Genomic DNA, 23,717 nt, shown 5'->3' with positions numbered 1-23,717 from the left:
TTTCAACATTCTTACTGCCACACTCTCTCTCTCTCTGCTTTATTCACACAAACCAAACAATATCTGCTCCTCACATTGTTTTTATCCATTGCGTCAATACATGATGGTTTTCTGAAAGCTTCACAGTTCTCCTGCCCCGTAGGAGGCAGTAGCCTCCAGGACAGGCTTAATCAAGCGTGCTTTTGTATTCTGTGCCTGTGATCTGTTCTGTCTGGAAATGAACATGGTACAGGGGCAGTAGTGTGTGTGTACAGGGGCAGTAGTGTGTGTGTACAGGGGCAGTAGTGTGTACAGGGGCAGTGTGTGTGTACAGGGGCAGTAGTGTGTACAGGGGCAGTAGTGTGTGTGTACAGGGGCAGTAGTGTGTACAGGGGCAGTAGTGCGTGTGTACAGGGGCAGTAGTGTGTACAGGGGCAGTAGTGTGTGTGTACAGGGGCAGTAGTGTGTGTGTACAGGGGCAGTAGTGTGTACAGGGGCAGTAGTGTGTGTGTACAGGGGCAGTAGTGTGTACAGGGGCAGTAGTGTGTGTGTACAGGGGCAGTAGTGTGTGTATATGTAGTTGTCTCTGTATGTCTTGTGTATACTCACTCTCTTTCTGAGTATTCAGTGGTGTGTGTGCGTGTGTGCATGCGTGTGTGTGTGTGCGTGCATATCTGTTTGTGTCTTTGTGTATGTGTGTGTGTGTGTGTGTGTGTGTTCGTGCATATCTGTTTGTGTCTATGTGTATGTGTATGTCTGTGTGTGTGTATGTGTGTGTGTGTGTGTGTGTGTGTGTGTGTGTGTGTGTGCGTGTGTGTGTGCTAGTTGTGACTGAGTATACGAGGGTATCCCCTCTGTTTCATAGAGCTGCCTCTGTATTTCTCCAGCAGATCTGTCAGAGAAGAAGAGCGACCTGCGAGTGTGTGATGCTGCCACATGCCGTTTCGGGGGCACCTGTCGTGATGACGGCTCCGACCTGAAGTGTGTGTGTCAGTTTAAGGTAAGGGATCCGATCTCAGACCTGAAGTGTGTGTGTCAGTTTAAGGTAAGGGATCCGATCTCAGACCTGAAGTGTGTGTGTCAGTTTAAGGTAAGGGATCCGATCTCAGACCTGAAGTGTGTGTGTCAGTTTAAGGTAAGGGATCCGATCTCAGACCTGAAGTGTGTGTGTCAGTTTAAGGTAAGGGATCCGATCTCAGACCTGAAGTGTGTGTGTCAGTTTAAGGTAAGGGATCTGATCTCAGACTCGTGTTGTCTTTCTTCCACAATACGTTAGCTCAGCTGTACCCATGTCAGTAGCCATGTCAGTAGCTCAGCTGTAGTCATGTCAGTAGCTCAGCTGTAGCCATGTCCGTAGCACAGGATGATGAAGAGAGCCTCCATACAGCTCTCTCTGGAATGGGTCTGAACTCCATGAGCGTGTGTGCGTGTGTGTGTGTGTGTGTGCGTGCGCGCGTGTGCGTGTGTGTGTGTGTGTGTGCGTGTGCGTGTGCGTGTGCGTGTGTGTGTGTGTGTGTGTGTCTCTCTGGCATGGGTCTGAACTCTTTATTGTTTGACGTTGCTCTCCCCCAAGACTGCCTCTGGGTGCCAGCTGATTTTGGATGTTTTTTCTCTTTCCTTCTCTCTGTCCTTCCTTCCTTCTTCCTCTCCTCCTTCTCTCTGTCCATACTCCAGTGCCACAGTAACTTCGTTCCCGTGTGCGGCTCCAACGGGGACACGTACCAGAACGAGTGTTTCCTGAGACAAGCGGCCTGCAAGCAGCAGAGGGCCATATCGCTGACCTTCGAGGGGCCCTGCTACCCAGGTGAGTCTGGACAACACGGACGCCCAAGAATGCTCTAGATAAAACACCCCACACACACACAACACCGTACATAACCACCACACACACAACACCTTACATAACCACCACACACACAACACCTTACATAAACACCCTACAACATCCTACATAAACACCCCACACACAACACCGTACATAAACACCCCACACACAACACCGTACATAACCACCCCACACACAACACCGTACATAACCACCCCACACACAACACCATACATAACCACACACACACAACACCGTACATAAACACCCCACACACAACACCGTACATAACCACACACACACAACACCGTACATAACCACACACACACAACACCTTACATAACCACCCCACAACACCATACATAACCACCACACACACAACACCGTACATAAACACCCCACACACACAACACCGTACATAAACACCACACACACACAACACCGTACATAACCACCCCACAACACCGTACATAACCACCCCACAACACCATACATAACCACCACACACACAACACCGTACATAAACACCCCACACACACAACACCGTACATAAACACCACACAACACCGTACATAAACACCCCACACACAACACCGTACATAAACACCACACACACAACACATTACATAACCACACACACACAACACCGTACATAACCACACACACACACAACACCGTACATAAACACCCCACACACAACACCGTACATAAACACCACACACACACAACACCGTACATAAACACCCCACACACACAACACCATACATAAACACCCCACACACAACACCGTACATAAACACCACACACACAACACCTTACATAACCACACACACACAACACCGTACATAACCACACACACACACACAACACCGTACATAAACACCCCACACACAACACCGTACATAAACACCACACACACAACACCGTACATAACCACACACACACAACACCGTACATAACCACCCCACACACAACACCGTACATAACCACCCCACACACAACACCGTACATAACCCCACACACAACACTGTACATAAACACCCCACAACACCGTACATAACCACACACACACAACACCTTACATAACCACACACACACAACACCGTACATAACCACACACACACAACACCTTACATAACCACCACACACACAACACCGTACATAAACACACACACACAACACCGTACATAAATACCCCACACACACAACACCGTACATAACCACACACACACAACACCGTACATAAACACCCCACAGCACCGTACATAACCACACACACACAACACCGTACATAACCACCCCACAACACCGTACATAACCACCCCACGCACAACACCGTACATAACCACCCCACAACACCGTACATAACCACACACACACAACACCGTACATAAACACCACACACACAACACCGTACATAAACACCCCACACACACAACACCATACATAACCACACACACACAACACCGTACATAAACACCACACACACACAACACCGTACATAACCACCCCACAACACCGTACATAAACACCCCACACACAACACCGTACATAAACACCACACACACAACACCTTACATAACCACACACACACAACACCGTACATAACCACACACACACACAACACCGTACATAAACACCCCACACACAACACCGTACATAAACACCACACACACAACACCGTACATAACCACACACACACAACACCGTACATAACCACCCCACACACAACACCGTACATAACCACCCCACACACAACACCGTACATAACCCCACACACAACACTGTACATAAACACCCCACAACACCGTACATAACCACACACACACAACACCTTACATAACCACACACACACAACACCGTACATAACCACACACACACAACACCTTACATAACCACCACACACACAACACCGTACATAAACACACACACACAACACCGTACATAACCACACACACACAACACCATACATAACCACACACACACAACACCATACATAAACACCACACACACACGGCACTGTCTGATTAAACCACCAGCCATAGGGCTTTGATGATTGTTAAAGTGATATGAACCTGTCTAACCTTTAACTCTGTCTCTGTCTCTCTCTCTCTCCCTCTCTCCCTCTCTCTCTCTCTCTCTCTTTCTCTCTCCTTCTCTCCCTCTCTCTCTCTCTCTCTCTTTCTCTCTCCTTCTCTCTCTCTCTCCCTCTCTCCCTCTGCCCATGTCTCCATGTCTTGTTTGCCAACAGATAGCAGTTCAGGATCAGGAGATGGAGGTACGGGAAAAAAATCCTTTTTGTTTTTCTTCATTTGTTTCTGCAAAATAATTATGTGCAAAGGGCTGCAACACACACACGCACACACACGCATACACACATGCATACACACACACACGCACACACACACGCACACACACACACACACGCATACACACATGCATACACACACGCACACACACACACACGCACACACACACACACACACACACACGCATACACACATGCATACGCACACACACACAAACACACACACACACACACACACGTGCGCACACACACACACATGCACCCACACACACATGCATCTTTCATAAGAGTCAACCAGAGGGTAGAGCTGTGAGCATCTAAATACCAAAAAACAATGTATTCTTCAAAGGTGCACACACACACATACACACACATGCGCACACACACACACATAAGTATAAATACTGCATTAAGATTGCAGTACTGTGTCCCACTGCCATGGGCTCCCTCAGGGTGAAATCTGAGCAGGGTCATTCCGTGTGAAATCACCCAATTTCAGCACAATTTGGCAGGTGACCCTCTCCGAAAAAATCTGAAAAAAATCACAGGTGTTTGTAGACCAAATCCATGCATAGATCTTAAATAGTATATCTGGATAACTAATCGTTGCAAAACTACAGCCCTTTGAAACTTCAAATCATTTTAAGCATTGTGGTGAACAATCCTTTTTGTTCAACTTCCAGCATTATTGGCTCTTTTGGTATTTCACACACATTAGTGAAACTATGTGAATAGAAGTACATTTTCCTGTTGAATTAAAAAATCCAATCGGATCAGACGTATCTTGTGTACTTTCCCCTCTGCAAAGCTCTGAATATGGCTATAAATTCATAATGTGAAAAGACATCATCACTTTTGAGGGCTTCTCATTCAGAAAGTATGTGACACAAATTCATCAGATTTTTTTCCTACACATATATGTATTATAAGGTCCTGTCCATGCATTAACTTTGGTTGTTATCATTTTCATATTTTCAGAGCATTTTTTTTAAAATTGGGCCTGATTTTCAAAAAGCCTGTTTTCATCTTCTCATTTCACCACGTGGACAGTTAACAGGATTTTTTTTTAAATTTACCATATATCATTCTGTATGTGAGGATCATCTGCCCAAAATGTGGGCTTGTTGCTGAGTTTCTTCATTGAGATAAGATTTTTTTTAAATATTGTCTATAAATCCACTGAATTTGTACTGGATCTGCAGTACCACTTTGCACCACATGTGGTGCTCTTTTAATACAATGGAAGTCAATGGAAGAGTAAGAGAGTCACTTGTTTGCTGCACATATCCAATCTAAACACACAGTTTATGGTTCATAGTTGAATTGGTCCAAATAATTATTGCAACATGAACAACATACTACTCATACATAAATCTTATTTGAAAGAAAATAAACTGATCAAGTAAATTATACACACATAAGACTGACTGGTCATCATACATGCAGCAAGAGGATTTAGCATAATTACCATCTTTGTAATGAGTTTTCTACACCAGCTTCAACCTATCAGTGCCTATGTGAGCACTTTAATAATTACTAGCCAACTGGTTAGGCAAAGTCTATATCCATCGTCATATGCATGGGATGCAGTCCTCTGTGATACATAGACAAAGAGTATCAAGATGGAGATCAGTGCTTTGTCTCCATGTGATCTGGGAAAGAAGTTGGAAAATGAATGTCATAAAGGAACATATTCAAGAAACAATGGGTTTCTAAAATTCAGTTCATCAAGGTATTTCACTTGATGAAGATGACCATGTGTGTTTTCATCACAAGTATTCATAACAAGGTTTGAGGACTCGTGGATCCAAGAGGCATTTGTAAAAAGATGATAAATCGTTAGTATAGATTTTTAATGCATCTGACAATGCACTGAATTTTAGAAACCCCTTTTTACTTGAACCATATGAACCATAAACTGTGTGTTTAGATTGGATATGTGCAGCAAACAAGTGACTCTCTTACTCTTCCATTGACTTCCATTGTATTAAAAGAGCACCACATGTGGTGCAAAGTGGTACTGCAGATAAAGTACAAATTCAGTGGATTTATAGACAATATTTGTAAAAAATCTTATCTCAATGAAGAAACTGAGCAACAAGCCCACATTTTGGGCAGATGATCCTCACATACAGAATGATATATGGTAAAATAAAAAAAAATCCTGTTAACTGTCCACGTGGTGAAATGAGAAGATGAAAACGGGCTTTTTGAAAATCAAGCCCAATTTAATAAAAATGCTCTGACAATGTGATAATGTTAACAACCAAAGTTAATGCATGGACATGACCTTATAATCCATACATGAGTGGGAAAAAAATCTGATGAATTTGTGTCACATACTTTTTGAATGAGAAGCCCTCAAAGGTGGTGATGTTTTTTCACATTATGAATTTATAGCCATTTTCAGAGCTTTGCAGAGGGGGAATTACACAAGATACACCTGATTTGATTGGATTGTTAAATTCAACAGGGAAATGTACTTCTATTCACATAGTTTCACTAATGTGTGTGAAATACCAAAAGAGCCAATAATGTTGGAAGTTGAACAAAAAGGATTGTTCACCACGATGCTTAAAATGACTTGAAACTTCAAAGGGCTGTAGTTTTGGAACCATTAGTGATACACATATACTATTTAAGATTTATGCATAGGTTTGGTCTACAAACACCTGTGAGTTTTTTCAGATTTTTTGGGAGAGGGTGACCTGCCAGCCACTGGGTGATTTGACACGGAATGACCCAGCACATAAAAGATGTGATGGGAGCCACATGCTAATGAATTTGTACAGTTTCTTCTCCGTAGCGACTAGCGAGTTAGAAAACTCCTCCCGCGGCCCCCAAAGCGTTCATAGCACTGCAACACACACACACACACGTTCATAGCACTGATCCCAGCTCTGCTCTGCTGAGAGAGGAAAGGCTTGGGGGGGGGGGGGGGGGGGTTAGATTGTCACATCCTTATCCGAACATTATTTTTAGATCCAGCTGTGTTACGAGTAGCCAAAGCTTTTGACCAAGAAACTGGAAACTGACCGAACAGCGTTTAATTTGAGACTCCACCTCCTGCGTTTTCTTCCAGGAGATCAAGAGCGGCTTTTGAGGCTTGCGCTCCAGAGCTGTCATTTTGCTAAATTACAGGGCCGCATGGCAGAGCCCCAAATCTGCTGTGCTCTTTGTCCTTAGAAGTCCACACAAAATCAGCACACTAGCCACACACACACACACACATACACACATACACACACACACACACACACTATGCTGTCTCCTTTTCTTTCCCATTCATTGAAAAGTGTTTTGCCTTCACAGTTTTGCAATTCCTTCTGCCTCAGAATGTTACAGCACAGAACACAGAGACACAGAACACACACAGCACAGCTAACACACACAGCACAGCTAACACACAGCACAGCTAACACACACAGCACAGCTAACACACAGCACAGCTAACACATAGCACAGCTAACGCACAGCACAGCTAACGCACAGCACAGCTAACACACACAGCACAGCTAACACACACAGCACAGCTAACACACACAGCACAGCTAACACACAGAGCACAGCTAACACACAGCACAGCTAACGCACAGCACAGCTAACACACAGCACAGCTAACACACACAGCACAGCTAACACACAGCACAGCTAACACGCACAGCACAGCTAACGCACAGCACAGCTAACACACAGCACAGCTAACACACAGCACAGCTAACACACACAGCACAGCTAACACACAGCACAGCTAACACACACAGCACAGCTAACACACAGCACAGCTAACACACAGACACAGAACACACACAGCACAGCTAACACACAGCACAGCTAACACACACAGCACAGCTAACACACACAGCACAGCTAACACACACAGCACAGCTAACACACACAGCACAGCTAACACACACAGCACAGCTAACACACAGCACAGCTAACGCACCGCACAGCTAACGCACAGCACAGCACAGAACACACTAAACACACCCAGCGGTCTTGTGATGAAAAGCACTTTACTCTGCAGCACTGGACACGGCTGTTAAGATACTTTAGTCTTAGAGGGGTTATTGAAGAGTCGCTGCTCAGATGTTAAGATACTGTAGTCTTAGAGGGGTTATTTAAGAGTCGCTGCTCAGATGTTAAGATACTGTAGTCTTAGAGGGGTTATTGAAGAGTCGCTGCTCAGATGTCATTGGCATGAATCATACACATGTATGTCCCATATTTTGGGTATTATCCCCAGCGTGTTGTTTCCATGAGCAATTACTATGCTCAGTGGAGAAGTACCAGGAGAGCACTAGCAGGCTTATTCTAATTATTACATGCTTTAAAGAGCAGGGGTGGGGTGGGGTGCGGGTCCGCTGAAGTAGGTTTGAATTAAAATGGTAATTCCTCGGCTGTAAAACGTTCAACCTATTTTCCGGCATTAAATTACATTGGCTCCTTGTCGGCACCGAGCAATAGAATGCTATTTCCCCAAATCAAGGAGGAACTCACTTGATCATTCATTAAATCCTCCAGCAGCGAAAACCTATGTCCAATTTATCAAAGCGTTCCAAAAGTGGATGTAAGAGGGGAAAGTATGCATGTTTTAATCACATCATTCCTGACTTCCAGAGTACGAGGGCTCGGCGGGCGACTCAGCCAAGAAGGCCACCAAGTGCGGCAACTGCAAGTACGGAGCGGAGTGTGACGAAGACTCAGAGGACGTCTGGTGAGATTTGCTTTTGTCTGATCTTTGACCATCATCTATCGTCCACTACTCCCATTATCTAATCCCACTACATTGTAGTGCATTCACACAATATTAGAGACATGCAGCATATCTGTTGCTCAGTGTCAGTGCTGTAACAGAGCTGGCAGGGCACAGTACTGAGGACGACATGACCTGAATCTCAACTCTTTAGGGGGCAAGATGGGAGTTTTTAAAGGGGAGTTTAACCGTCATAAACCAGAGACTTTATAAAGTGGAGACAAGGCAATTAAAGAGTCCTTCACAGAAATGGATGGGGACAGTTGGTAATTGTGTCATGTAGCATGTAATTGTGTGTTGTTTACACATATGAGAGGACGTCTGCTAAACCAATGAGATAATAATAAAAATGGAGAAGCGCTTATTGTGTTGTGGGCGGTCACTCCGGTACAACTCTGGTCACATGAGTCCTACTGCAGAGGAGGCGCCTCATGTCAAAGGGAAATGACTTTCTGGGGCCAATTCTTCCAAAATCAAACTTTATTGAAGGCTTCAGTCAGAGCGCGCACACACACACACACACACACACACACGCACATGAACAATGGAACACTGAAGCGCTGGTTTGGCCGCTGGTTTGCAGGTGCATGTGCAACATCGACTGCAGTGGCCACAACGAGAACCCTGTGTGTGGGACGGACGGGAACTCCTACAACAACCCGTGTCACGTGCGGGAGGCATCCTGCATGAAGCAGGAGCAGATAGACGTCAAGCACCTCGGGAGGTGTCCAGGTAATACCCCCTACACACACGTACGCACACACACACACGCACGCAGGAGCAGATCGACGTCAAGCACCTCGGGAGGTGTCCAGGTAACGCACGCGCACACACACACACACACGCACGCACCTCGGGAGGTGTCCAGGTAACGCACGCACACACACGCACGCACACGCACGCACGCAGGAGCAGATCGACGTTAAGCACCTCGGGAGGTGTCCAGGTAATACCCCCTACACACACGCACGCACACACTTCAACAATTAAACCAGATTCCACCAGGCTTGACCAGGCTCAGGGAGTTTGCATGGCACCAATCTGGAGAGATTCACAGGCCTGGCCGGCACTTAGCGGATTTCCTCTTGGATAAAGCGCTAGTGGTAAGACTTTAAGAGGCCTTTTCAGTCATGATTAAACACTCGCAACGCGTGGTGGAGTCCTTCTCTTAGCGCTGGGTGCATTGCACATGTCAAGCTGTGCTTTAGAGCTTTAAGTAAATGCCCTGACAAGATAATGTTGCCTAACAAATAATGCCATAATGCCAAACCATTGAGATTAGTCTCTAATACTTTCTAATAATTTGCTTGCTTCTCTAAAACAGATAAAGGGAAAAAGGATGTCCCTCCCGATGTGTTTGGTGAGTGAAGTCCTTGTTGTGTTGCTGTATGTTGTTTTCACTCGTTTTGACTAAAGAACTCCTCAGTAGTCCTCTGGAATAGTGGTTCTCAACCCTCACCAGTAATCCTGGAATAGTGGTTCTCAACCCTCACCAGTAGTCCTTTAGAACAGGGGTTCTCAATCTTCCTCGAGTCATGACGCCCCAGATTAATTGGCTTGGTGTCCACGACACCCCACCTATAGGCTCTCTCCACGATTTTGACCACAGCCAGAATAACTGTGTAATCACTTGTTACTTTCTCTGAGAAGCCATCTCCACAGGATTCTACTCAATATTTTACATGTGCTCATTCAGCAGACACTTTTACCAAAGCGACTTACATTATGTCAGTTATGACAAGGTTACATACCTCACCCATCACATGCTATTTTATACCGTCTCTGATCACAGGTGGTAAGAAAATGTGGGGTGACATCGTTATGCTCATAACAGCAGTTGTTGGCCATAAAAAACAATACTCAGCTCTTGGACCTACACAGCCCCGGAGAGTTGGGGTCTTTAATGGGGGTTTGTTCACACAATCTGGTGACCTCCAGAAATTATCCTGACCCCAGCTTGAGAACCATTGCTCTAAAAGGACTTAATGAATGCCTAGCTTTTCATGCCCCAGGTTTCCAGAAATTACATCTGATGATTAAGGTCATACTTGCTAGTTTTTGGGGGGCATATTTAAAAAAGAAAAGAAATGAAAATGAGGGTTTGAGGGGCATGTGGTAAAGGTGTAGCCTCCCCCCCCCCCCCTAGGCATTAGCAGCTACCTAGAGGTGTAGCCTCCTACACTGGCATTAGCGGCTGCCTAGAGGTGTAGCCTCCTACACTGGCATTAGCGGCTGGCTACCTGGAGGTGGAGCCTCCTACACTGGCATTAGCGGCTGGCTACCTGGAGGTGGAGCCTCCTACACTGGCATTAGCGGCTGGCTACCTACACTGCTACACTGTCCTGCAGGCTCCTTGACTCAGGGTTCCCACTCTAAGAGCACCCGCATAGCAGTCAAGAATCTTTTACTTTCTTAGAGCGGGAGATGAATAAATAGGCATTCAATAAACACAGTTGGGCTACTCACACAAGCAGTAACGCTAATAACCAGATATACAGCAATTCTGTGTGGAAATATATTTGTATTAATGTATTTTGGCAAGTACATTTTAAACTGCTACAACAAAAATCCCTGATATACCACAACTTTGCCCCAAAAATGATAAAATTCCCTGATTTTCCATGTCTGGAATAGACTTTCCAAAATTCCATGATATTCCAGAAATGCCATGACTCGTGGGAACCCTGTTTATTAGATTTTAGGACGGCGAAAAAGGACCTTGATGAACATGCCTCTGTTTGGCACAAAGCTACAGATTTTACATAGAACATTATAGACCCTGAACTCATTTTAATTTAGTTTTAAATATTCAGTCAGCACTGTTACCATGGCACCACCTTGATAATACAGGGCCAGGATCAGTCTGCCTCTGCTTGATGTGATGACGTGCTCGTCCACACCAGTAACTAGTCAGCAATATTTCCTTCCCAGCGGTCGTTAAGGAGAAGCCAGACGTGGGCAGCGGCAGAACTAACAGCTGGAGCCCAGCACCGTGCACAGAGGAGTACGCCAACTTCTGTCTTCACGGCCAGTGTGAGATGAAATTTGGTGTCGTCTCGTGCAGGTAAGAGCTCTGCAGGCTTCAGGATGGTTGTCATACAATCATACAACACTCTAGGAACCATTTAATAGCACTGGTATTGTTATAAACATCAACACTCTAGGAACCATTTAATAGCACTGGTATTGTTAGAAACATCAACACTCTAGGAACCATTTAATAGCACTGGTATTGTTAGAAACATCAACACTTTAGGAACCATTTAATAGCACTGGTATTGTTATAAACATTAACACTCTAGGAACCATTTAATAGCACTGGTATTGTTATAAACATTGGACAATAACCTCCGTGTTCTGAATGCCGTTTTTAAAATTCCAATACCGCTTGGCGCAGTCCAGCATACCTTGATCCCATAATTCATAGTTTATCTCCCTCTTATTTTACCACCACACCCCTGGGTTTACTGTGAAAAACACGCCGTGTTTTAAAGTGAACACGGCCATCACGAACATCTGTTTTGTTTGCCCTGAAGCACCTCTGCAGCTTCGGCTGTGTGATTCTTTGCTTCCGCTTCACGCCTGAGCTTCCCCACAGGTGAAAAGCGCTGAGCTTCCCCACAGGTGAAAAGCGCTTTATAAATATGTTGTTGACCCCTGAGCTTCTCCCACAGGTGTGAGTCTGGCTACACAGGTGCTCAGTGTGACGTCCAGGACTTCAACATCCTGTACGTGGTGCCCAGCGGCCAGAAGCTCCACTACGTGCTCATCGCTGCCATCATCGGCGCCGTGCAGATCGCCATCATCGTGGCCGTCGTCATGTGCATCACCAGGTGGCCGCTCTTTTACCGACTGCTCTTAAGATGAAAGGCTGACGTTCAGGGTTCTCGAGGGCCCGAAGTCTTAAATCCACACAAGACACAAAAGCCTATTAAAGTCCTCGTAAAGTCCTGCCAAAGGGGCTGTTAAGTGTTAGTAATAGCAATCTTCACTTCACACAGGCGGAATTGGTTTAGTCCAGAACCCTTTGTTCTTATCCAGCTTCCTGTGGGCTAAAAAGCGAACTGTATGTAAAACTAGCGGTAACATTACTGTATTGTGCCCACCTGTCACGGAGAGTGTGAGATTGTCTGACTGACCTTGTGGAATTGAGCTCTTTGAGGCTCAATATGAAGTTCAAAGGAAACAATAGGGATCGTTGGAGAGCATTCTGGGAAATAGGTCTCGGAAAAAATGAGGTCTACTGTTCTCAAAAGGATGAATGAATAAACCTTTTTAATTAAAAAATGCACGGTTCTTTTCTGTGACTGACCCAGTGAAAAGAAATGAGTAGAAGGCCTTAGAGTGAGTGGAGCCATTAACGTTTCCTTTTCTGTTGTTTCTTTCACAGAAAATGCCCCAAAAATAACCGGGGACGTCGGCAAAAGCAAAACCTTGGACACTTTTCTTCAGATACTTCTTCCAGGATGATGTAGCTGGATTTTTTATTTTAATTTTTATACTTTTTTCGTACCAAGTGGATTACATTTTTAACGTATCGATTTTATTTTTTCCTGATTTTTAAACTTGGGAGGACGACAACATATTTTTTTTTTAAATATTATTTTGAAAGAGGCCTTATTTTTTCTTTACTGGACATTAAACGTACTTCCTGTTGTCTGTGTGACACTTTCAACAGGAGCAAGCTATTGTGGGTTTAAATATTATTTTGGTACTTTTGAATTCTTTTGTTTTTTTATGTAGCTCTCGGCACACACACCTTTACCACCACTGAAACGGACACACACACACACACACACACACACACCTTTACCACCGCTGAAACGGACTTCTCGCTGTCTTTTGGAATGTGCTACTCATTGGGCCACTCATAAATGGATTTCTTGTCTTCATTTTTCCCCTCACGTCTTTTGCTTTTCTGATTTTTCTTGTTTCTTTGCAAATTGAATGCAGCTGAACACCAAATGCAGTTGGACATGAATGAAATGTGAGCCGATGATGTTTTAAAAAGAAAAAAAAAAGTTTACAAAAAGTTCTCTCTCTTTTGAAAAAGGAATTCCAGCAATGGAACACAATGTGTTTTTTGACATAGCTAATAATTTTTCGATGTTGGATCGTTTGTAGTTTTTTTATGTTCTAATGTTATTGGTGTTGCTGTTGTTGATGTTGAAATGATCATTATTATTGATTAATTTAATTCTAGACGCTGCATATCGCATGATCTGTGGAACCGTGTCCAGTGATGTAGACTTGATAGAATTAAATTCTCCGTCCTACAAGTAGTTTTTGCTGCTTCCATCTGAATATTAGTCACATAAAATGTCAGTTGCATTTCTGTATCTAAACATGCTGCATTGAATGTGCCCACACCGTACTAAGGAGGACTATGTGAATGTTAGGAGAGGGACCTTATCTCCCGAAGATGAGCTAGTGGTGGGTTGTGTGAATGTTTAAAATTATACACGTTTAAAATTATACACATCTTTTTATATAATCAGTTTTAACAGAGAGAGAGACATTCAAATCTGATATCAATTAACCCAGTAAGGCTTTATATACCCTCACAAAGACTAAAATATTCAGTGGCAATTCAATTTAGTGTCCTTTAAAATACAGACTCTGAGGCATGAGAGCAAAACCCTCTACATTTCAACACAGTGATGGATAGATTTGAATAATGTCAGTAGTGCGGCTTTTAATAAGCTACAGTATGCCATCAATAAGTAATGACCCCCCAACCCTTTATACAAATCACATGACATGGGTCCACTATGTCCACCAGGGGGAGACAAAGACACATTTCAGTCTCCCTTTACAGCTTGACCCCTTCACAGCGTGACCTCTTCTGATAGTGTTGGTCTGTTTAACATTTATCCTCATAAAAGTTGATTGAATGATTTTTTAAAAAGAACACAGATCATGGACGACCCATGCACAATTTTGATCTAATTGAATGACTGAATGTATGTCCCCTGCAAATCCTCTACCATCAAGACAAAACAGAATTAAAATGGTCTCCAATGTATCGAAATGATTGTGTAAAACTGTTATTGTAGACACACACTGAAAACGGGTTGATAAAGCCAGAATTAATTATCAAGTGCTAGATGAACGAGAAACAACACTACACCGATGTGCTGGCAGGGTTCCAATGGTTTCATAGAATAGATTTTAAATAAATATAGATATATATCACTTTCATAATATACAGCAATGACAAGCACTGCAGATTCATTGTAGGAAATCTCTTGTTAAGGCAACTGGAACTGACATGCTGAGAAAAGCACTGATCTGTTGAGATATTGATACTTCTGAAAAAGAGTGAAGAAGCTTTAGGGTTTCAATTGAAGAGTATGAATGTGCGTTTCAGTTCCACTGTGTGTGTGTGTGTGTGTGTGTGTGTGTGTGTGTGTGTGTGTTACAAGTGCAGTACAGGGCTGCACTGAGGCAGCCTGAACTCGCCTGGGACCGGGTGGGGGGTAATTATAGCCAGGTCCCGGTCCCGGTGGTAATTATAGATAGCAGCTGGTGGCATAATTTTAGGGATTTGGACAGCCCTTCCCCCACTACCTCATGACCCCTTCCCCCACCCCCCACACACACACACACACACACACGGCCCCCCTGCACCACCCCCCCCCCCAACGTGTTCCCCTGAGGCAGCAGCTCTTCGCTAGTGCAGGGCGGTCTTGTCCTAGTTGCTAAGTGACAGGAGCCTAACCATCCGAACCTTTTTTGCCCATCAGGAAAAGGAGACAATGACAATAAAAAGTGGCCCCAGGCATGTGGACACACTACACACACACCACACACACACACCACACACACACACTACACACACACCACACACACACACACCACACACACACACCACACACACACACCACACACACACACCACACACACACACTACATACACACACTACACACACACACACACACATACCACACACACATACCACACACACACACCACACACACACTACACACACACTACACACACACACACTACACACACCACACACACACACCACACACACACACTACACACACACCACACACACACACCACACACACACTACATACACACACTACACACACACACACACACATACCACACACACATACCACACACACACACCACACACACACTACACACACACACACTACACACACCACACACACACACCACACACACACACACACACACACGCACACACACACACTGTAACCATCTGTCAGCTGTGGGTTAATAATGAGAGCTCGTGGGAGACCTGTTTAATGTGCATGAAGGTACATCATTAAAGGTGCTCGCAGGATTAAAGGTTAGTATGGCAAAATGGAGCGTGGACACAAAGGAAGATGATCACACCTTGCAGCTGACTAGCCTTCACATGACACTAGTTTTGCATCATGGAAAACATTTTTAACAAAAAGTCATCTTCTAGATGTCATCGCTAATTTCACCTTCCCATATAGTCCTCTGTCCACTTTACCCTGGACATTAAATATGAAATCATACACAACAACAACAACAACAACAACAACAACAACTCACTGATGTGATGCTCTTACACACTACCCTAGCCTGACCAGCCAGACCCACATACTCTTACACACTACCCTAGCCTGACCAGCCACACCCACATACTCTTACACACTACCCTCGCCTGACCAGCCACACCCACATACTCTTACACACTACCCTCGCCTGACCAGCCACACCCACATACTCTTACACACTACCCTACCCTGACCAGCCAGACCCACATACTCTTACACACTACCCTAGCCTGACCAGCCACACCCACATACTCTTACACACTACCCTAGCCTGACCAGCCACACCCACATACTCTTACACACTACCCTAGCCTGACCAGCCACACCCACATACTCTTACACACTACCCTAGCCTGACCAGCCACACCCACATACTCTTACACACTACCCTAGCCTGACCAGCCAGACCCACATTCAAATGTAGGGTCTGGGCACTCACCGTTCGCAGTGCTCAGTCCGAGGGGCGGGATAATCAGTTGTCTTTCAAATTCCCTCTGCACGCAATAGGACAGCGGCAGCGCTATGAGTCCCATGCGTTTCCCACCAGCGGAGCTAGTTGGCTAGTTCAAACGTTTGGCAACTTAATAAAAGCTTAACTCGTGTCACACTGTTCGCCAACAGCAACATCCATCTTCTTTGTTTTCAAGTAGCAGGGAATTCAAGCCAAACCGTTGCAACTCTGCCATCAATCATTATGTTAAGCCCGCCTAACGACTCTATACACGATTTGATTGGCCTGATAGAAGTTAAATTTTTCGAGCTCACAAGCCAACAGAGAGTTGCTAGACTAACCCTGGAAGCAAATGTAATTTGCTGCCGCTAGGGTGCGTCTAGATTTCTAGACTAACTCTTACAGGCACTTTAAGTAAAAATATGTTGTGAAATAAAATACCTTGTAATATATGGTACAACAGATCTGAAATGAAATATCTTGTAATATATGGTACAACAGATCTGAAATGAAATATCTTGTAATATATGGTACAACAGATCTGAATGTGATGCATCTCCAGCTGCTTCCCAATGACAGAGCAGCACACCCATGATGACCAAGTGCTGAGATCACCCCTGGGCCTGACAAGCTCCCCCAAAACGCTGGGATTAGTCCAACGCCACCCTGCGGGGGGGGGTGATAGACGGGGAAGTCCAGTCTGTGGTCATGTACCGGTACCTTGCGTCCAGCCCTGTGCACACTTGTGTGGCAATAGTGGGTGTTGCTTTCCAAACACGCAGTCCAGTCATGAGATCCGTGTTGATGTCTACTCCTGCCAATGACTCTCACATGACGTGGACAATCGTTCACGGTCATTCTTTAGCATTAGCGGCCCGCTAGACCATAAAAGGCATGGGCCATGTATGGATGCCTTTACAGTTGTGTATGTTAACACAAAAGCAATGAGGTGGTGCAATGGAAAAGAGAACAAGTCCCCGGCCGCTAATGCCTGCTGTCTAACGGGGGGCTTTCCATTCTCCTGGAGCCCCATACACAACTTCTAAAACAGTCAGGGTGTCACCTTACTGGGGATATTTATAAGTGCGATGAATTCATGCCCTCACTCAGGCTCTAGCTCCTCAGCTCTCTCTCTCTCTCTCTGTCTCTGTCTCTCTCTCCCTCTCTCTCTTTGGGCGTACCATGTGACTCTGTCTGCCCTTTGATCCCCGGTTTTGCCCTACATGTGGGTGAGGTGGAGCGTCCATGTTCTTCTGCAGCAGACCTGTGTGAAGACACTTCAGCCGGAGAGCCGCCGCCTGTTCGTCCGCCTCCTGTCCACCCGAGCCCTCAATCACAGGACTGTCCACAGCCCCCATGGTCCTGCAGCCGAGCCCGTCGCCCGTAAGATCCTAAAACCTTTTCCCAGCCTCCTCTCCTGAGACACTTTCGGAGCCCTGACCCTTGGAGAGGACTGACCCTCGGAGAGGACTTCCCTTCTTCCCCCCCACGCCTCTCTCTCTCTCTCTCTCTCTCTTTTCCTCCGGAAAACAAGGAGCGTATTGGAGGACCGCGGCGATGGCTCAGAAGATGGACGTGTCGGCGCTGGAGGGTGAGGCTGGCGTGCTGGTGCTGCTGGAGCGCGTGGCGGGCATCATCGACAACGTCCAGGCGTGCCAGACGCGCATGGAGGAGAGACAGCTGGAGCTGGAGGCCAGTGTCAAGACCATCCAGGCGGACGTGGCCAAGCTGACCAAGGACCACGCGGCCACCAACGGCGTCGTGGAGAAGCTGCTGGAGAAGACGCGCAAGGTCAGCTGCCACATCAAGGACGTGCGCGTGCGCGTGGAGAAACAGAACGAGCGCGTGAAGAAGGTGGAAGAGACGCAGGGAGAGCTACTCGTGAAGAACAAGTTCAGAGTGGTCATCTACCAGGTGAGACCAGCAGCACACACACACACACACACACACACACACACACACACACTCTCAAACACACACACACACACACACACACACACACACATGAATTGAATTTTCCCTTGGGGATCAATAAAGTATCTATCTAAGTATCTATCTATCTATCTATCTATCTATTCCGTGGTTTGGTTGAGCACCGAGTAGAACTGGATGTCGACAGATTTATGATTTCAGTTTCACTAGAGTGACTAGACTTCAGTATCAGTCTTTATCATGCACAACTGCACAGAACTCCTGCACAGTATGCACAGTGGTGTGTCTGTTGTACAGTATGCACAGTGGTGTGTCTGTTGTACAGTATGCACAGTGGCGTGTCTGTTGTACAGTATGCACAGTGGCGTGTCTGTTGTACAGTATGCAGTGGTGTGTCTGTTGTACAGTATGCAGTGGTGTGTCTGTTGTACAGTATGCACAGTGGTGTGTCTGTTGTACAGTATGCAGTGGTGTGTCTGTTGTACAGTATGCACAGTGGTGTGTCTGTTGTACAGTATGCAGTGGTGTGTCTGTTGTGTGCCATTCAGACTTTCTTTTTGCTCCTCTAATTTGTCACCTGTCTTGCCAGTGGGAGGCTATACTGAGACTTGTAATATCAGCACAAGCTAAAACTAGCCACCAGGGCGGCGCGCTACCAAGGAGAGTACGCCAAGGAGTGCACACACGGCAGGCAAGGCAGCCACTTGGACTTAAAGGGGAAATCAAAACGCCACCTGCAATTGCTTGGCCCAGTGGGGAGTCTTAAAGGGGAAATCAAAACGCCACCCTGCAATTGTTTGGCCCAGTGGGGAGTCTTAAAGGGGAAATCAAAACGCCACCCTGCAATTGCTTGGCCCAGTGGGGAGTCTTAAAGGGGAAATCAAAACGCCACCCTGCAATTGTTTGGCCCAGTGGGGAGTCTTAAAGGGGAAATCAAAACGCCACCTGCAATTGTTTGGCCCAGTGGGGAGTCTTTCTCCTCCTCCTGCTGGCTCTGCTTGTGAGTGCCTGACAGGCCGCCGGTGGCCCCATTATTTCAGCCTCCTGCTTGACTTGGCAGAGCGCAAGACAAATGGCCGGGCACCAAAAGGTTAGACGTTGCCCTTATGAAAGCTAATATGTAGGAGCTGCCATGGCCACCCTAGGAGGGCTGGACTAGCAATCCTCACGGCTCTGCTCTGAACCTCCTTTTAGCCCACAGTTGGCAAGAACCAGGCCGCCATCTTGTTTTAGAACAGAGGGGGTCATGGTGGGAGAAGTTCCAGGAGTGAGTACTCCTCTCCTCACCATTTATCACATTAAATACTGTACCCACACTGTACCCACACTGTACCCACACTGTACCAGAGCTGAGTGCCTGCGTGACAGCAACCAATTACACTTTCATTCAGACACGCCAAAGAATAGAACTTACTGACTGACTGAATACTGAAATTACATCAAGAACATACTTACTAGATACTAAATTCATAAGAAGTAAGCTAGGAAGATACACTAAAATCATACATTTAAATGTTACAGTTATACCCAGGACATTAGAGTGTATTTTTCTGTCTGGATATGTTGCAACTCTGACTGATACAGTATACCAAATTGAACTCTACCAACACACAGTACATCAATGCAATCTCTTTTCAATGAATATGCAACAGTTAGCACAATATTCATTTGTTGCTTAATTACCATTAGAAGAGTAATTGGATATAGACAGGTGACTAAATAACACCTTTGTGTTGCAGTGACCCAGGGTCAGAGAGTTTAAAAGTGGTGCGATAGAAAGGGGCACACATTGTTGCGATAACATTATGATAACGTTATCTGTTTTTACCTGATTGAAAGCATTCTAATAGACAATGCTAGATAAGGGCTGTCCAGTATAAAAGCATACTTTGCTCAAGACCATCTTTATCTCTTAACGTCATCTGTGCTATTATAAGTTCAATCTACTTTTTGGCAACGTTTGGCCATTACTATTCGACTGTGTGTACAAGGTATAAAGTGACATTTTATTGCTGCAATACTACACCTCACTTTTGATCAATCTGGCAGAGAGAAGGATATATTATACCTGTTTTTATTGTGAGAATGAATCACTGTGAACAATCTTATACCTATCAGGGAACAGGCATAACTACAGTTCTGAATTAGAGCAGCACAAATTAGAAAGTCATTTCTGAAAGTATATTGAAGACATGTATATGGTTCATCGGTCCCTTGCCTAAATGCCTTAGCTATTCGTCCTTAACCTCATTATCACACTAGAAAATAGAGACGACTAAATACAGCAATCTGGTGCAAGTCTTCCCGTCTGCTGCAAGCTGTCCGCTCCCCTGCGCTCACCCACGCGGGTCGGCCTGTCCTGGCCTGTCTGCTGAAGCAGGGCATCGGCTCAGACAACCCGACAGCTGACAGTTTGTTCAGAGTTATTCTGAGAGCGTACGCCATGAAGCCACACATTTCCTAATATAGTGCTATCATGTCTGACGCAGCGACAGTCCAAAAAGCCCCCGCCACTCCCTCCTGCTCCGAGCACAAACCCACCACCGTTAGCCATTATTGATCCGCATTTATACACAAGGCATGCTATGCTGCCTGCAAGTGTGCACTAAGCATTTATACACAAGGCATGCTATGCAAGAGGCAGAGTGTTGAGATCTTGCCAGCCGTGCATCTGATAAGATCACAGTGTGTTGAGATCTGCCCAGCCGGTTCTTTAATGGGCTGGTGAAATGGGCTGCAAAGAGCCCTGCTGGCTGAGTGCGGTATTGCCTGCTGGCTGTGACCAGTGGTGGACGGTGATAACATGCACCAGCACCAGTAATGTGAGCGGTGCTCTGTAGTCAGATATGTGTAAATGTCAGTGTGTGACGAGTTGGTGTCATATGTGCTTACACAACGCCTTGGCCTCATTTTCAAGTTAGGAGTCTCTGCAACTAGAACGATGAATTTTTCATCAAGTGATATGTTGTCAAAATGCGCACTCAGGTTTTGCTGACGTCGAGTTGTTACATAAGTTTGCAAAGACTCTCTCTGGCAGCCATCTTAGTGCTGAGGATACTGCTGTTAGCACTGGTGAAGCATCATAACCCATGTGTGCATGTCTCCACACAGATCAGGATTCTAGACTAATGCTCATGATTTGCTCAGTGTGAGAAAACCAGCCTAATTGTAAGGACAGTTTCGTGCTCAGGAGTTTATGTTATTATACTGCTAATTGCACCAGAAAGACTAAGTTATTATCTGTTCAAATATGGCTTTTTGGTGCTTTTCACCGTGTGGGAACAACATGGAAAGACTAAGTTATTATCTGTTCAAATATGGCTTTTTGGTGCTTTTCACCGTGTGGGAACAACATGGAAAGACTAAGTTATTATCTGTTCAAATATGGCTTTTTGGTGCTGTTCCCGTGTGGGAACAACATGGAAAGACTGAGTTATTATCTGTTCAAATATGGCTTTTTGGTGCTTTTCACGTGTGGGAACAACATGGAAAGACTAAGTTATTATCTGTTCAAATATGGCTTTTTGGTGCTGTTCACGTGTGGGAACAACATGGAAAGACTAAGTTATTATCTGTTCAAATATGGCTTTTTGGTGCTGTTCACGTGTGGGAACAACATGGGAATGGCAAGAAAGAAAAGAAAATGAATGCGTAGGAGTTCTGTCACTAAAAACAGAAAAAGTCCAGAGATGTGAACGCTGTTGGTGTCTGAGACATCAGACTTCAGACCTGTGGCAGATTCTACAGGTTTAGAAAATGACTCGTTTCCCTGCCAGCATGTAGACATTACTCATATGGGCTGATTGATGCCAGATAGATAGATAGATAGATCTATCATTACTCATATGGGGTGATTGATGCCAGATAGATAGATAGATAGATCTATCATTACTCATATGGGGTGATTGATGCCAGATAGATAGATAGATAGATAGATAGATCTATCATTACTCATATGGGGTGATTGATGTCAGCAAATGGTTCGTAAATCTGAGGGAGCAGTGAGACTTCAATGCTGGATGTTAACATAGTTAAGGCATGACAGCTGCAAGCTTCTCTCTATTTGCTTTTCATTTCTGTAAATGTGATGAAATGGGGAACATTAAACATATAGAACACTTTGACTTTTGTGCTTTACCCCACATATTAAGCACAACAACAGATAACTCATAACCGTTGTAAGCCTCAGCATTCCTTATGAACTTATTTTCATATACAGCTACAGCTGTTTCATTTAACTTCACTTCAAATTGTGCGTCTGGTGAAAATGTCAGCATTGTTCCCAAGACTCGTCCTGGATGTGGTGCGACTGGCTGGGGCACCTGCACCGTACGGCGGCGACCCGGGTTCGATTCCCGCCCCGTGGTCCTTTCTGGTTCCCACCCCGACTCTCTATCCCACTCACTTCCTGTCACTGTCCACTGTCCACTGTCCTGTCTCATTAAAGGCATAAAAAGCCCCCAAAAATATACTTTAATATTGTTCCCAAAATATTAAATTCCAACTATGATTACAAGAACGGAAATGCTGATTCAAACATACACACAGTGGAAATGCTGATTCATATACCCAATAATAGCAACACTGGTAGTGCATAATGCGCAAAATTGCATAATGATGAAAATGGTCATGATTTTTAAAAAATATTCTTAAAAAAGAAAGCTATATATTTTAATAATGATTGTAGTAAGAATAACGATGACACCAATGCTGTCTTGCTCTCTTTTGCAGGGTGATAATGAAGTGAAGGCCGTGGCCGCCCCAAAGCCCGCCCCTAAGGAGGCGTCTGCCGACACCAAAGAGGAGGCAGTGGAGCCGCCCGCCCCAGACTCGGACGAGGAGTACATGGTGGTGGAGGAGGGCGACTCGTCCGCTACCCGCATGAAGAAGTCCGGCCTGA

At 45.1% G+C, this 23,717-nt stretch overlaps 2 protein-coding genes across 3 annotated transcripts in view; both read left to right on the top strand.

Annotated features, from left to right (window-relative positions):
• The window catches only part of tmeff1b (transmembrane protein with EGF-like and two follistatin-like domains 1b), a 34,478-nt gene extending 19,638 nt beyond the window's left edge, over nucleotides 1-14,840 (top strand). Inside the window, exons 2-10 of one of the 2 annotated variants that reach the window (XM_076291198.1) lie at nucleotides 870-979; nucleotides 1,654-1,783; nucleotides 4,056-4,082; nucleotides 8,736-8,832; nucleotides 9,455-9,603; nucleotides 10,196-10,231; nucleotides 11,803-11,935; nucleotides 12,546-12,704; nucleotides 13,262-14,840. In XM_076291198.1, coding sequence (XP_076147313.1) covers nucleotides 870-979; nucleotides 1,654-1,783; nucleotides 4,056-4,082; nucleotides 8,736-8,832; nucleotides 9,455-9,603; nucleotides 10,196-10,231; nucleotides 11,803-11,935; nucleotides 12,546-12,704; nucleotides 13,262-13,346 — 926 coding nt within the window. In that variant the 3' untranslated portion in view covers nucleotides 13,347-14,840. Of the gene's footprint in view, nucleotides 1-866; nucleotides 980-1,653; nucleotides 1,784-4,055; nucleotides 4,083-8,735; nucleotides 8,833-9,454; nucleotides 9,604-10,195; nucleotides 10,232-11,802; nucleotides 11,936-12,545; nucleotides 12,705-13,261 lie in introns of both variants that reach the window. The other variant, XM_076291196.1, reaches the window with a different exon arrangement.
• A 3,311-nt stretch (nucleotides 14,841-18,151) lies between these two features.
• cavin4b (caveolae associated protein 4b) overlaps nucleotides 18,152-23,717 on the top strand; it is a 7,489-nt gene continuing 1,923 nt past the window's right edge. The window contains exons 1-2 of the mRNA XM_076291195.1: nucleotides 18,152-18,799; nucleotides 23,549-23,717. The exon at nucleotides 23,549-23,717 is cut by the window's right edge and continues 1,923 nt beyond it. Coding sequence (XP_076147310.1) covers nucleotides 18,443-18,799; nucleotides 23,549-23,717 — 526 coding nt within the window. The 5' untranslated portion in view covers nucleotides 18,152-18,442. The remainder of the gene's footprint in view (nucleotides 18,800-23,548) is intronic.

The sequence above is a fragment of the Alosa pseudoharengus genome, unplaced genomic scaffold, assembly GCF_046254945.1.
Source record: "Alosa pseudoharengus isolate Yale_2024_CS ecotype anadromous, Long Island Sound unplaced genomic scaffold, YU_APseudo_1.1 YU_APseudo_1.1_scf_18, whole genome shotgun sequence".
NCBI lineage: Eukaryota > Metazoa > Chordata > Actinopteri > Clupeiformes > Clupeidae > Alosa > Alosa pseudoharengus.
The sequence above is the reverse complement of the archived record's forward strand: the minus strand, read 5'-3'. Positions and strand labels throughout refer to the sequence as shown.